The following is a 12,779-nucleotide window of genomic DNA, read 5'->3' as shown; positions in this document are numbered from 1 at the left end:
CCCTCTCCTCCGCCCGTGCCGGGCCGCAGCCAATGAGAAGGGCGGGGCGGCGCGTTGCCATGGCAACCGCGGGGCTGAGGCGGCGGGGCGCGGCCTGCTCCCGGCCCCTGCTCCGGCCTCGGCCCCGCCTCGGGGCCCGGCGGCCGCCCCCGCGCCCCCCTCAGGCCGGGGGGGGCCGGCCCGGGGCCGCGCGCAGCCGCCGAGCCCGAGCCCGAGCCCGAGGGCGGTGCGGGGCGGTGCGGCCCCGCCCGGCGCCCGGCGGAGCCCCGCGGAGCCCCGCGGAGCTGCTCGGGCGGCGGGGCCCCGCCGGCGGCCCCATGCCCCGCCGCACACGGAGCCCCCCCCGCGGCGCGGCCCAGCCGGGCGGGTAAGGACGGGGCGGGCACCGCGCTGCCCCCGGCCCGGGGCTCGGCACCCCCCCCCCCCCCCCACGGTGGTCCCGGATCCCCCCCGGGCTCCCGGCCCCGGGGCCGTAAGAGGCGGGAGGGGCGCGGCGGTGCTCCCGGGGGGGCGGCGGTTGCCTCGCAGGGGGAAGCCTTTGGTTAACGTCGTGGTGGCGGTGGTGGTGGTGCCTGAGGGGGAGCTCGGCATCGCGCCCCCCCCCCCGGGTGAAGCTGTCACGGCTCGCCCTCCGCTGAAGGTGTCCGGGCTCGGCTGCTCTTCGGGATGCCGGGGCAGCGAAAGCCGAACGGCGTGCGGGGAAACGCGCACGTCGTGGGCCAGCGGCCCTAGGAGAGCAGGATAGCTTCCGGGGGGTTCGCGTCAGTGCGGGGTGTTTCGTGGGGCTCGAGAGAGAATGAGAAATTATTTGAGAAATAATAGCTTGAAGGTCCCACAAGCGCTGGTGTGGAAGCCCTTACCCACCGCTATGTTTACAAAGAAAAGCAGAAACCGTAGACCTAGTAACATCTTTTTTTGTTTCCCCCCTTTTTTTTTTTTTTTTTCTTTTCCTGTTAAAGACTGGAATATGAGATAGGCCCTGAACTGCTGTTTCAGGCTGAGACATCCTCAGTGTTTATCTTTTAGGTGGTAGTATTCGTAGACATTTACTGCATGTACGTACGTACACAGTCTGGAGAGTGGTGTTCCCAAAGCTGTTGCGTGTCTTCCGCCGTAACAGAGAAAGATTAGATTGCTTTAAGGAGAAGTGTTAATTGGGAAATAAAAAATCTCCGAAGAACAATCATCTCGGATGCTTTTTCGCAGAAACAACAGGCCTCTATTTGCCAGAAACTTGGGATCTGCAGCTAACAGGTTGCAACTTAACCCCGCAAATGGGGAGCTGAATGTATGAGGCAGTCAACGGAGTAATACGCGCTGCTCGACCCAGGATGGCTCAAGGAAGCTTTTACACAACACGAGAGTCAGAAAGCGAGACTGCACTGTTTAGCTATCTGACACGTTTTCTCCCATCATCAGCTTCCCCCTGGGAAAATGTATGCCAGATTTGTTCTTTGCTTATCAGCAAACACACAAGTTGTATGGCTGCTCCTGTCTCATTCTCAGCATTGGACAAGCATCTTGAGAGGCAATCGTTCCTATCACGAGGAGCTGGGACATGGCTTTATAATCCTTCTCTTGGTTTTGACAGCGGCTCCCTCCTGGGAAACTGGCTCAAAGAGTTGCTATGAAGTGCCCTGGACCTCCAGAGAGCTCGAGACTTGCCTGCTTCCTGGAAAGTGCCTTAGCCAGAGAGACTAGGATTTGGAAAGTGCCAGTTTTCCACCGTCTCACCCTGAAGGTATTCTCTCCTGACCTCTGTGATCCCAAGGCTGAGCAAATTCAAGGGCTGTTAAAAAAATCTGGTAGAGTAAATCAGAACCTGCCCTTGACTCGTGCCTTTCTCCCCGTTGAGGGTGTTTGAATGCAACACGTGCTGCAGCAGGGGCTTCAACGTTCTCCGGAGAGGGAAATCATGAGCACACTCAGCACCTTATTCATCAGAGCTGGGCTTGGAGGTTCATATGCATTGTGCAAGGGGAGAGCTGTGTGCTGCCCCATCCAGCCCTCCAGTAAAATTCCAGTACAAAGTGCCTATAAAAGCTAGAGCCTGGCTGGGTGGGCAAGGTGGAGGAGTGCTTTAAATCACGCCAACATTTGCCCTTTCCCTTGCTCTGCAGACACAGAGGGCAACTTTCTTCACTTCAAGCCTCGAGACATCTGAAATGTTAATTAGGGCGCCTATAATGATTTGAGTCTTCCTTTGGAGATATGTTAACAAAATCATCAAAGCAGTAACTGTCTTTTTTATTTCTGACTTTTTCTTCCCCTCAGGGTACGGATATCTCTCCGTCATGTTACGAGAAAACAGTTCTCTGGATTGCAGAAATCAGCTCTCGGTTCCAGTTCTACCCTGAAACATTCGCCTTAGCCATCAGCATCCTTAACCGGTTACTGGCATCGGTAAAGGTAGAGAATCTGTCAGTTTTTGTCTGGTTAGGTTACTGACTGCAGATGTAAGGAGTACGTCATCAGTTTATACGTAAAGCAGGTACCGCGCTTGGCAGCACATTTAGGGAGCAGTCAGGGTCTTCACGGGGGGATGTTTTCGGCATACGTACAAACTCGAGTGTGTGCCGAGGTTCTGCTGATTCACAGTCCTCAGCAGAAGTTTGCGTGACCTGCAGTCCAAATGCTGCCGTAAGTATAAAGAACTCATGTGTCAGTGGTTGTCTCTGCTAAACAGAAAACATTCGCATTACCACTTCTAGTGTGTTAGTTTTGAAATCACTACTTTTAGCCAAACTCTGGGGCCAGCTTTTTCCACAGTTCAAGCAACAGCAAAGTTAGGAATTGAACTGACCCTTGCAGCTCTTAATTCTGGTCAGATCTATACTGGCACTTGACAAAAGCATATTAATGTCTTTGTTAAGAAGAGGAGGAGCGCTGCATTGTAAACACTGTTGCGTAGTGTCATCTAAAACCGTGGGATACGTGAATAAACATTGCACCACTAAGAGGATTTATTTTGTTTCGCTTTGGATTTCCTTGATCTATTTTTGGCTTCAAATGAATCTTACTGCAGCTAAACTAATTCAGAAACAGCTGTAACTTAAATGAAAATTTGAAACTTGTGCGTCTGCAGTTGAATGACAATTATTTCTCCCAAGACTATCTTCTTTACCCAGTGTTTTCTTTTTCTCCCTTCAGGCCCAATTAAAATATCTGCAGTGCATAGCAATTTCCTGCCTTGTCCTTGCAGCAAAAACCAACGAAGAAGATGAGGTCTGTATATTTATAATTTCAAATGCTCTAAACTCATCTCATTTGTTCAAGTTATTTGTGGTTCCAGGTCTTTTGACGACTTGGACATAACGAGGAAGTCTGAGTTCGTTTACCCTAAGCAGGCCTTAAGGGGTGGCAGTAACATTTTCAGTCTTTTTTCACCAGTGCGTGGAAGAGTTGTGACCTTTATGGATGAAGGGCTTGTATTTGCTTACGTAGTGGATGCATTTCCCTCCTGCACTTAAACCTCTCTTCTCATCAGAATCCACAGCTCGCAGTAAAACTTAGTCTAGGGGGACAGTCAAGACATACATGCACAGCTCTGTGTGCACAACATCAAAGTGCTCTAATTCTCCTGTGATAGGTCCTGGGAGGGTATGGTAGGCAAGACAAAGCAGAGGTTCTTCAGAGGAAGTTTAAAATGGATGAGTTTGCTTGGAGTCAAAACTAGTTACTGAACTTGGTGAGGAAATGATTCAGGTCTGCACCTCGAGGTGGGCACGTAAAATCAGCAAATACCCATGGAAGCGTGAGATTACAAGGGATAATCATCCAGTGCATCTAGCTAAAATCTCTCATGGCAGAAACGCACTGATAGGCTTCTTCAGACACTTATAAACATGAACCAAACAGACCTTGAAAAGCATTTCAGAGTGTATTTCTCCTCTTTCCTTCATTCTGTTTCGAAAGAGAACAGAAAACTGAGGCATTGGAGTCAGACGCGCTTCTCTTCAAATTCCTCTGCTGTAGCGAAATGCTCATCGTAGCCTTTTTAAGATGTATCATGGCGAGGTTATTCTTTTCCCCTCAGCTAAAAAGGAGAAGCTGAGTCAATGACCACAGGAAACAAGACAACTACAAAAGGCTCTGTAAAACAGGAAGCCTCCTCCTAGCTTGTCAGGGGAGCAAAGCTAATGAGACTGGTAGCAGGGAACGTGCATCACTGACGCAGCCTTCAGGAGGCGAACAGCATCGTTCTTGCTGTAGGCCTGGGGTTGGAGCCGGCTGCCCTGTGGTGAGTACAGGCCAGTCCTCATTTATTGTGAGCTACCTGAGGAGAGTGCTCTCCTGAACGAGCGGGCTGCGTAGCACTTTGGGATGGGTACAGAGTTGTTAGAGCCCTTCACAACACAGAGAAATGGACACAGCGCTGTGTAGGAAGGTGGCTTCTTTATTTTTATTTTTTTTACAGGTAATACCATCGGTGAAGATGCTCGCAGTGCAGAGTGGTTGTAAACGCTCTCCAGCTGAGATCTTGAGAATGGAAAGAATTATACTAGATAAGCTTCACTGGGATCTTTACACAGCAACACCAATGGATTTCTTAAACATTGTAAGCACTAAGTTTTGCAATTTTTTCTTGTTTAAAGAAACAGCTTATCAAATAATACTAGAAAACACGTATGCACGCACGTACACATCCACACATCCTTCCCCCGATGCTTTGCAAACTGCCAGCTCTTAGCTATCTGCAAGCCTTTTGATGAATGCTACGGTGATTTTTATTTATTTTTTTTTAAATTAACTGCTATTTAAAACCTTTCATTTTGCTCAAAAAATTTACTCCCATCTTTAAAGGACAACTAAAATGGCCATTAAAAAGATTCTCATACTGCACAACTATACGCCATTTTTATTTTTTTTAAATACACACTGCAAAAATATTTCTAACTATTTCCGTTCTATTAATACTGTACATAGAAAGCTGTCAGTTTTGCTACATTTCACACACAGGTTTTTCTTAAACCATTTTCCTCTTCATCCCACTGATAATTCACCCTTGTTTTATGCAATTAGACCACCCCAATCTGGCACTTAGTTCACATTGCAGTTACTAAATATTTGATAGAAACAATTAAACGTTGTCTTCAAGAAACGATCGTGTGCTAGTAAGGCAAAAATCATGTCATACAAACATCCTGGATCCCTTTTATAAGGTTATGTGCAAATATTAAGCCATCTTAGGCTGCTGATTGTAAAAACTGCCTTTCTTAGGTGCTTGTTTCCTCACTAAATTCAGAGTACATGGTTATTGGTTTTACTCTACTCATATCTGCTGGTCTGAACTAAATCTCCAAGATAGCAATCTGGATAACGTAGAAACTTCAGAAATTGTTAGGAAACACAGACCTTTTACATTCATTATAAGCTCAAAAACAGTTCAGTGGTTGGCAAGTACAAACACAAAACACAAAAAAAAAAAGGGTGGGGATGGGGGGAAACCCTCTCGGATTCCTGATACGAGATGAAATTAGTCTGTACGTCTGGTTGATAACATACGAAAACATACAAAGTTCACTGACCTCTGCTTTTTTTTTTTTTAAATATATATATATATATATTTTCTTCTCTCCAGTTCCATGCCATGGTGATGTCCAACTGGCCCCATCTACTAAATGGGCAGCCTCAGACGAATCCTTCCCGCCACGTTGCATTCTTGACCAAACAGCTACAGCACTGTATGGCGTGCCACCAACTAGTGCAGTTTAAGGGCTCCACATTGGCCTTGGTGATCATCACCTTAGAGTTGGAGAGGCTGACTCCTGATTGGTTTCCTGTTATTACTGATCTGCTAAAAAAAGCACAGGTAGGAATCAAAATGGCCTTTGGTTGCAAACCTCGAGGCCGGGACACCAATAAATAAATAAAGTGCACGTGTATTTACGATCCACATTGCACTTCAGCAGATTTCTGAGAAGCCTGTGTCCGTGTTCTGGCTTTGCTAGTGCTAACAGGAGGAGGAATGAAACTGTTAAGGGCTGGGGCCTTCCCTTTGGCAGGGAAAGGAGGTCTCCAAAAGAGCTTGGCCCCAGATAGCTCCCTGCCCCCTGACCAAGGAGATTCTCCCATCCTGAAGTGGCCGAAAGCACCTACAAAGCTGCCCACACGCTGTGTCCCCAGCTGCCCACTGAAGATGGTGAGAACTTCTAAAAGCAGTTGCCTTGCTTTTAAAATCTAATCAATTTAGCTTCTAACGATACATACAAAAGGCAAGCTCTGTTGTTTTTTTTTTTTTTTGAAACTTTTCTCCAGCTTCATAAACCACGTGCTTTTTAAGAGCATAGATTTAGAAGGCAAATGTCCCAGGTCGGCAGCTTACCATCAACTCATTTTGTGACTTTGACTTTGAAATAAGCAGCCGTCTGCTGTCCCTGCTGGACGTCACAGCCTCCTAAAAGGAGAGGGAGCACTCACCCACCTTTTGTGTAGTGGTTCAGGCGCTCCTGATTGAACGTTTTGCATCAGGGTCAGTATGCATATTGCTGATACGCATCTGTTGAGGTGTCCGATATAGCCCGTCCCTGCCCTCCCCCTAATTACAGTCACAGGAACAGAGCCAGACTAGAAAATAATTTATGATGAACTTACCAAAAAAAATTCTTTCTTTACAGGTTACCAGTACTGAATTCATTCACTGCAAAGAGTTCGTGGATCGAGAGCTAATGCGTTTGCAGCCATCCAACGCCATTTACATTTTTTATCCCGTCACTCAAGCCATCCAGGGCCATCCCGAGGCAGGGTTAGCCTGCCCTTACCCTTCTGGATTGAAACATTCCCAGCAAGCGAGGCTGAGGGTGGCCGTGAGCCAGCCAGTTTCAGCACCTTTCACATCTAGTCCAGCCCAAATTCCTGACGACGCCATGGAGACAGATGACTACTATGATGGATTCAGCCACCTGTACAGTGAGGATGGGGGAGTGGACGGTGGGAGGGGACACGTGGGCGGCTTCTGCCCTCAGCTGAGGCCTGGAGAAGGCAGCTCCCCCTGTCCTCCCTTGCAGGCACCTGAAAGGGACTAGTGGAGAGCACCCTGCCTTGGAAGCAGCGCCTGTGGGACCAGTAGGTCCCAGCAAACAGACCAACAGACACAACAGAGCAAGGGCACTGCTGTGTCTTTCAGAGGATAACGACAAAACGGTGTTATTTTCCTATTTATGCATTTTCTAGCAGTGTTTGCTACCCCTCGTTTTTAACATCATGTGAATACAGAAAGCTGGGGAGGGATCGGTCACAACCCCACAACTCAGGGATCAGCTTGGCAGAAGGCTATGAGCTGTGCCAGAGAGCACCACATGCCTCAGTTTATTTTTTAAGATTGCTGCGATTGAGTGCGAGAGATGAAACATTTATGTCATCCAGCACACTCCATCGTTCTCTTATTGGAGCTAATGTGACTTGCCCCATGGCAGAGCGAAACAGGAGCTGCTTTCAAGGAAGGGGAGCTCCCACTGCTGGCTCTGTAAGAATAGTCCTCGGGTAGGACCAAGGTTTTGATTCAATAGTGACAAGGCCGTGAGCCAAACCATTCAGTTTTTTTTAAGTCCTTACCCTGGATCCAAGGGTTTTGAGGTCCGTGCTCCTTCCCGGGTGAGCCATTAAAGGCCCCCTCCAAGTTCCCGGGAGCTGTGGGAGATCACTTCTTGGCCGCAGACAGCACTGCCCAGCCTGTGCCATCCAGGCTGGTTCTTTTTCCTGTCTTACCAAGCTGGACAATGGAAAATGCCTTCAACTAATTCCTTACCACTACCAGAGTAGTATTTGTTAACTGTTAATCTCTGTAGCAAAGCAGTTTTACAATCTACAAAGGTCAGTTTAAGCTTCTCTTGCACTTTTAAAAATGGCCTTACACGTTCTTTCAAAATACGTTTTTTTTAACGTGTTTTACACAACAGGCCAGCATTTTCAGGTGCTAGTTGTACTAGTTAGAAGTCATAACCCAGACAGTACTGTATGAGTAACAATACCGTACCTGCAAGTCTGTCACAGAACAGGAAAGGCTCTCATGGAGCCCAGCACAGGCCACGTGCTGAGCAGGTGTCTCAGTGATAGTGGATAAATGAACAGGGAGTAGGGATAAGAAGGGCGCAAGGAAATCCTTACACTGCTTGGCAGCAGCGCTCACCAGTGCGGGAAGAAATTTTGTGGCCTTCCTTCCTTGGCTCATCTTCTTACCTGGTAGGAGAGAAAGTCCCGAACTGCGAGCTTTGCAGGAGTGACGTCCTGAGCAGCTCTGATAACAGCTTTCCAAAGTCTTACATTTAGATTTTGGCAGAGCTGGTCCTGAGGAAAGAATCGTGTTTGTGCAGGGAGAAAGTCAAGCTTTTCTTTTGAAACTGCAAAGAAAGCAGTGCCCAAGCGCTCCAGAAGGAAACATCTATCACAGACTTGGTGCAAGAGACACGTGAGCAGATGGGATTCGAACCAGCACTGACAGCAAAGGTGTCCCCACGAGGCAAGTCAAAGCTACCGCACGCTGAGTGCTGTGCTGCGGGGGGAGCCCAGCCCCGCGCCGGGGGATGCCCCAGGAGCAGGGCTCAGCACTCCTCTCCAGAGCTGACACGTTTACAAGGTGTCCTGCAGCCGGGAGCTGGGCAGCGGCGTGCTTGCGCTGCGTTATTTATTAATCCTACCTACGTCCCACAGGGAAGGTTTTCTCTTTGTGGTAGGGCTCTTTCCTCCCCCAGGGTGGCACCTTCCTTTTCTATCAAACTGTGACTTGACTGCCCGACTTTCTGAAGGAGGCAAGTTGTCTTTTGTAGTTTACTTAATAAAATATAATCTCAGTCTGCACGTTCTCAGTGTGCTCCACGAAGAGGCCAGCAAAAAGGTAATGCCCACAGCAGCCCCTGCAGGAAGCTGGGGTGCGCGTCTAGTTCTCGTGTCTAGTTGTGCTTTTCCTCCCATCCCTTTTCCTACCATATCTCAAGCATCTTCGCCAGCCGCGTTAACCAATGGAAATGTCAGCAGAAAAATTCTGCACGCAGTAATTAATGCCTCCGTACCACAACAGCTCCTATGGAATGTTTTTCACCGCAGCTTTGAGCCTATATACGTAGTTTCTCGCCCGTATGCTGGGTAAGACGTTACAAACCAACAGGCCTGCTTTTCAAAACCCCCGCAGTGCAATCTGAGCCACAGTCAAGCGTGCACGTTAACGGGGAGTTACATCTGAAAGGTGAAGTCCGTGCTGAGAGGCCCAGCACAGTCCTGTATTCCCAGTCGGGGTGCAAGCTGACCACCTGGAATGGGAACAGCGCATCTGGAGGCTGCCTGCTCCCCAGCACGCTGCTTCTCTCTGGTAGCACAGGTCCTGCCCACACTTCTCCCAGTGCTGAGTTAGGATAAAGGAACTAACTCGCGGGGCCTGGCCCCAGCAGGCCGGAAGCGTTGCTTTTCAGCTCCCCGTGCCTCTTACCTTTGCGTTGCTGTCACTGTTCAGAACTGAACTTCCTGCCTCAGGGAACAGCCTGCAAACTCCGGGAACAAGCTGCAGCTGCAAACAGGACCGTTCTTTTAACGGAACGATAGCATTTGCCCTTCTCACTGGGAGAACCAAGTCCGAGGCTGTTTATAGCCTTTCACTGACTCTCCGGACGAGTTACCGTAACAGGACCAACGCAGCACGCCCCCAGCTGAGAGCCAGAACAGAACAAGCATTTTGTCCGGCCAAGTTTCACAGACGATGACTATCTCCTGTTTCAGTGCCTGTCTGCATGCATTGTGTGTTGCATGCACACTACAAACACAGGTCGTTCCCTCCCTCAAGCCTGCGCCACCTGCAGCTGAGCTCACCCCTTGGCCCCGCAATCATTCTGCCGCACACCAGGGTCTGGCAGGACGAGCTGGATTCAGCCAGCGCAGCAACGGCTGGTGAACACCTGACGTGCTGAGGGCCAGTTTGTGAGGTTTGTTTGGGGAATACTCAGTCCTTGTAAAACTCCAGAGAACATTTACAGAGCACTTCCAAAGAGCTCTTAAGGTGAATTCCCTTGACCTGGTAGAAGGGCTGTTTTCTCCCCCTCCCTGGGGTGCAAACACAGCCCAGCTGCCTGCCTGGGCGCTGTGGTTTGGAAACACAGCAAGCAACGGGGGGACCTCATCCCCTCACCTACCATCACCCTGCAACGATCACCACCAGGGAGAAAATGAACCTAGAACAACCTCGCTACGACTGCAGAGGCCCCAGCAGCTCCCAGGGCGAGGCGGACACAGCGCCGTGCTGGCTCCTTCCCACCCGTGCTGGGCACAAGCGCCTTTCCTCGCCCCTCAGAGCAGCCGCACACAGCAGGGACGGTGCATGCAGGGACAGCCTTTCCCTGCTGCGGGTTTGAAAAAAATTTTTTTGGAAAAAATTAAAATGAAAAAAAAAAAAAAGCAACATGAAAACTTTCGTGGTGCAGATCAGGGGAGCAGCTGAAGATTTCAAGTGTGCCTAACAGCAGGCTTTGGTGATTTTCCTTTCAGAATTCAGTGATGTTCTAAATGAATGTTTCCTTCATCAAACATTTACAACTTGTGGCCTTCCTCGCCCACCGCACACCACGTGAGCCCAGGCGTTACCTCCAACTGTGGCATAGGGCAGCAGCCAGCCCAGGGCCTGGGCGTACGGGTGCATCCAACACACACGTGGGACAAGAGGGTTAACAGAGGGAAGCTGGAACGGCAGCGAGGATTGTGAATTTGGACAAAGCACTGTGTTCTTCCAGTGAATATAATTAGCGTACAAAACGCGTTTAACAGATGTTTGTTAAACATGTCAGTTCTATTTTTATTAAACCCAACTTTGGTACAAGCAGGTCATTCCTGAGATTCATTTACAAGTTTGTTTAAAATGAAGGTAAACTAGGGCCTTGCCCTGTTCCTTTGAGGAGTTAGCCCGGGACACAAACATCAAGCTTTTTTTTTTTTCTTCCTTTTTTTAAACGAGTTATTTATGCAAGGGGAAGTAGGTCTGCTATAAAAGCAGAACATAAAGCCTGGAATGCCGAGACTCCAGCTTTAAACCGTTTCCCCCCCATTAACAAACTACATTTAGTTGTCCTTTAGAATGGTTCTGTTCTTACCCAGCACATCCCAGCAGGAACTGCAGGAGTCCGGGCTGGCCAGGCAGGAGCGCCGGTAACCGAAGAAGTAAGGGCGAGTGCGCAGGGGGCAGGGAGCTTCGGGAGAGGGGTTAATTGTGAGGCACGCGGGTTACAGCCCTAAGAAAACTAAACAAATTGAGGCTTGGGGATTTAGGTTGTAAAGCCTGTAAGTCTACAGAAAAAAAGCTACACAGAAGAGTTATTGCTAAGAAACGCCAGAGTCCAGCTGAAGCGTTAAGGGCGTTAGGAGGTTCTCAGGTTACAGCCCAAAACCAGACCAAGGAGAGGAACAAATGAAAATCCCATTACAGTGGCAGCTCAAGCAGCAAGCTGAAAACTTGTCTCACACTAACCCGACTTCGTTCCGCTTCCCTTGGGAAGTTTAGTCAGAGTGTTAAGTGCCTCATCCAGGCTCTCACCCCGAAATTAGTGTTTTGGTTTCAGTGCAAGCCATGCATCAGCCTTAATTAGCAATTTATCTTTTGGCAAGTACCTCAGATTTCGCCTTTATCAAGAAACCTGATCAAGCAAACTTTTCCCAATCAAACGATACAGTGCATCTTAGTCCTTGCTATGTAATCTCTTCTGTGCAATATATGGCAAGCTTAAAGGTGAAAGCACCAATTAATTTCTTCTGCATGAGATGTTTTGGCCTTAATAAATCTTCTAATTAACATGTCTTCCTGTTGTTATGGAGCATGCGCTGGGAAGACTAAAAAAGCTACAGAAAGAACAAAAGAGAATCAATGTTTAAGTTTCAGTTATTTACAGGAGGTAGAGACAGCACGAAAGGTCAAAGCGCAAACGTAACGCAGGCCACCCGGGAGCGTGCAGGGCCGGGTACACAGGAGGAGACTTTGGGACTGAGACCATCACAACTTGGAGAAGCTTTCATGGCTGCCAAGATTGCGGTTGGGACTGGTTTGAAATTTTAACGAGGGCAGACTGCTGACAGAGCATTTGAGACACCCCGTGCTGTAGGGAGCGGGGCAGGAAGGGGCCGTGCGCTGTCCCCGGCCTGCTCCAGCCAGGCCCGGACCGCAGGCACCTCGGCCTGCCTGTCCCGTGCCCGTGCTCCCAGGTTCCAGCCCTCACAGCTCCGCAGTTCTCCTCATCCAACGGCCAAGGAAACGAGACGAGGGAACGAGGCCGGGTTTGGGGCTGCTTTCTGAATGCACGGGCATGGCCTGGGACCTCAGTCACCGGGCTTCAGCTCTGAAACTGTAAAACTTGAGCGGTATCTACCTCATTGCAGGATTGTTTCTATATAAAAAACACAATATTTCACATTTCTCATGGCCTTGCGAGCATCTTTAGGGGCTTTGTTCATTCAGCAATATTTGTGCAATCTTAACCTTGCTCCTATGGAAAAATACTCACCTACGTGCATCACCCTATGCACTTCTTCTCCGGCCTCCTAGAAGATTTGGCTTTAAAAAGTACTGGGATGGGTAAGTTTGTGAAACGTTTCATACAAACCGGTTGGCATCAGCTGCAAAGTCCCATTTTCAGGCTCATCCTTCAAGAGCTTAAGAGGCCCAAGTGACGCGACCCTAACGCGGCCCCGGCTTCTCTCCTGGTCAGCGCCCTGCGGGTGCAAGCACGGGGCCTGGCAGCGCGGGGCCTGGTGCTGGCGTGACCAGCCTGGCCCTATACAACGGTGGGATGCAAACAGGCTGCACACAGAGG

General features: G+C 49.2%; 1 protein-coding gene across 1 annotated transcript; it reads left to right on the top strand.

Annotated features, from left to right (window-relative positions):
• The first annotated feature begins 261 nt into the window (after positions 1-261).
• Positions 262-8,796, top strand: CCNI2 (cyclin I family member 2). The gene is made up of 7 exons (XM_035560594.2): positions 262-367; positions 1,592-1,741; positions 2,275-2,409; positions 3,151-3,225; positions 4,418-4,558; positions 5,582-5,812; positions 6,618-8,796. Exons 2-7 carry the CDS (start codon positions 1,628-1,630, stop codon positions 7,023-7,025), a joined length of 1,104 nt encoding a protein of 367 aa, XP_035416487.1. The 5' UTR covers positions 262-367; positions 1,592-1,627; the 3' UTR covers positions 7,026-8,796.
• The last annotated feature ends 3,983 nt before the right edge of the window (positions 8,797-12,779 follow it).

This window comes from Cygnus atratus, chromosome 14 (genome assembly GCF_013377495.2).
Source record: "Cygnus atratus isolate AKBS03 ecotype Queensland, Australia chromosome 14, CAtr_DNAZoo_HiC_assembly, whole genome shotgun sequence".
NCBI classification, from domain to species: domain Eukaryota; kingdom Metazoa; phylum Chordata; class Aves; order Anseriformes; family Anatidae; genus Cygnus; species Cygnus atratus.
Note: the sequence above shows the minus strand (reverse complement) of the source record. Positions and strands in the feature narration are given on the sequence as shown.

Coding starts and splice junctions, on each gene's coding strand:
- CCNI2 (XM_035560594.2), top strand. CDS start 1,628: ATGAAGTGCCCTGGACCTCCAGAGAGCTCGAGACTTGCCTGCTTCCTG. Junction 3,226..4,417: donor AAACCAACGAAGAAGATGAG/GTCTGTATATTT, acceptor TTTTTTTTACAG/GTAATACCATCGGTGAAGAT. Junction 5,813..6,617: donor ATCTGCTAAAAAAAGCACAG/GTAGGAATCAAA, acceptor CTTTCTTTACAG/GTTACCAGTACTGAATTCAT.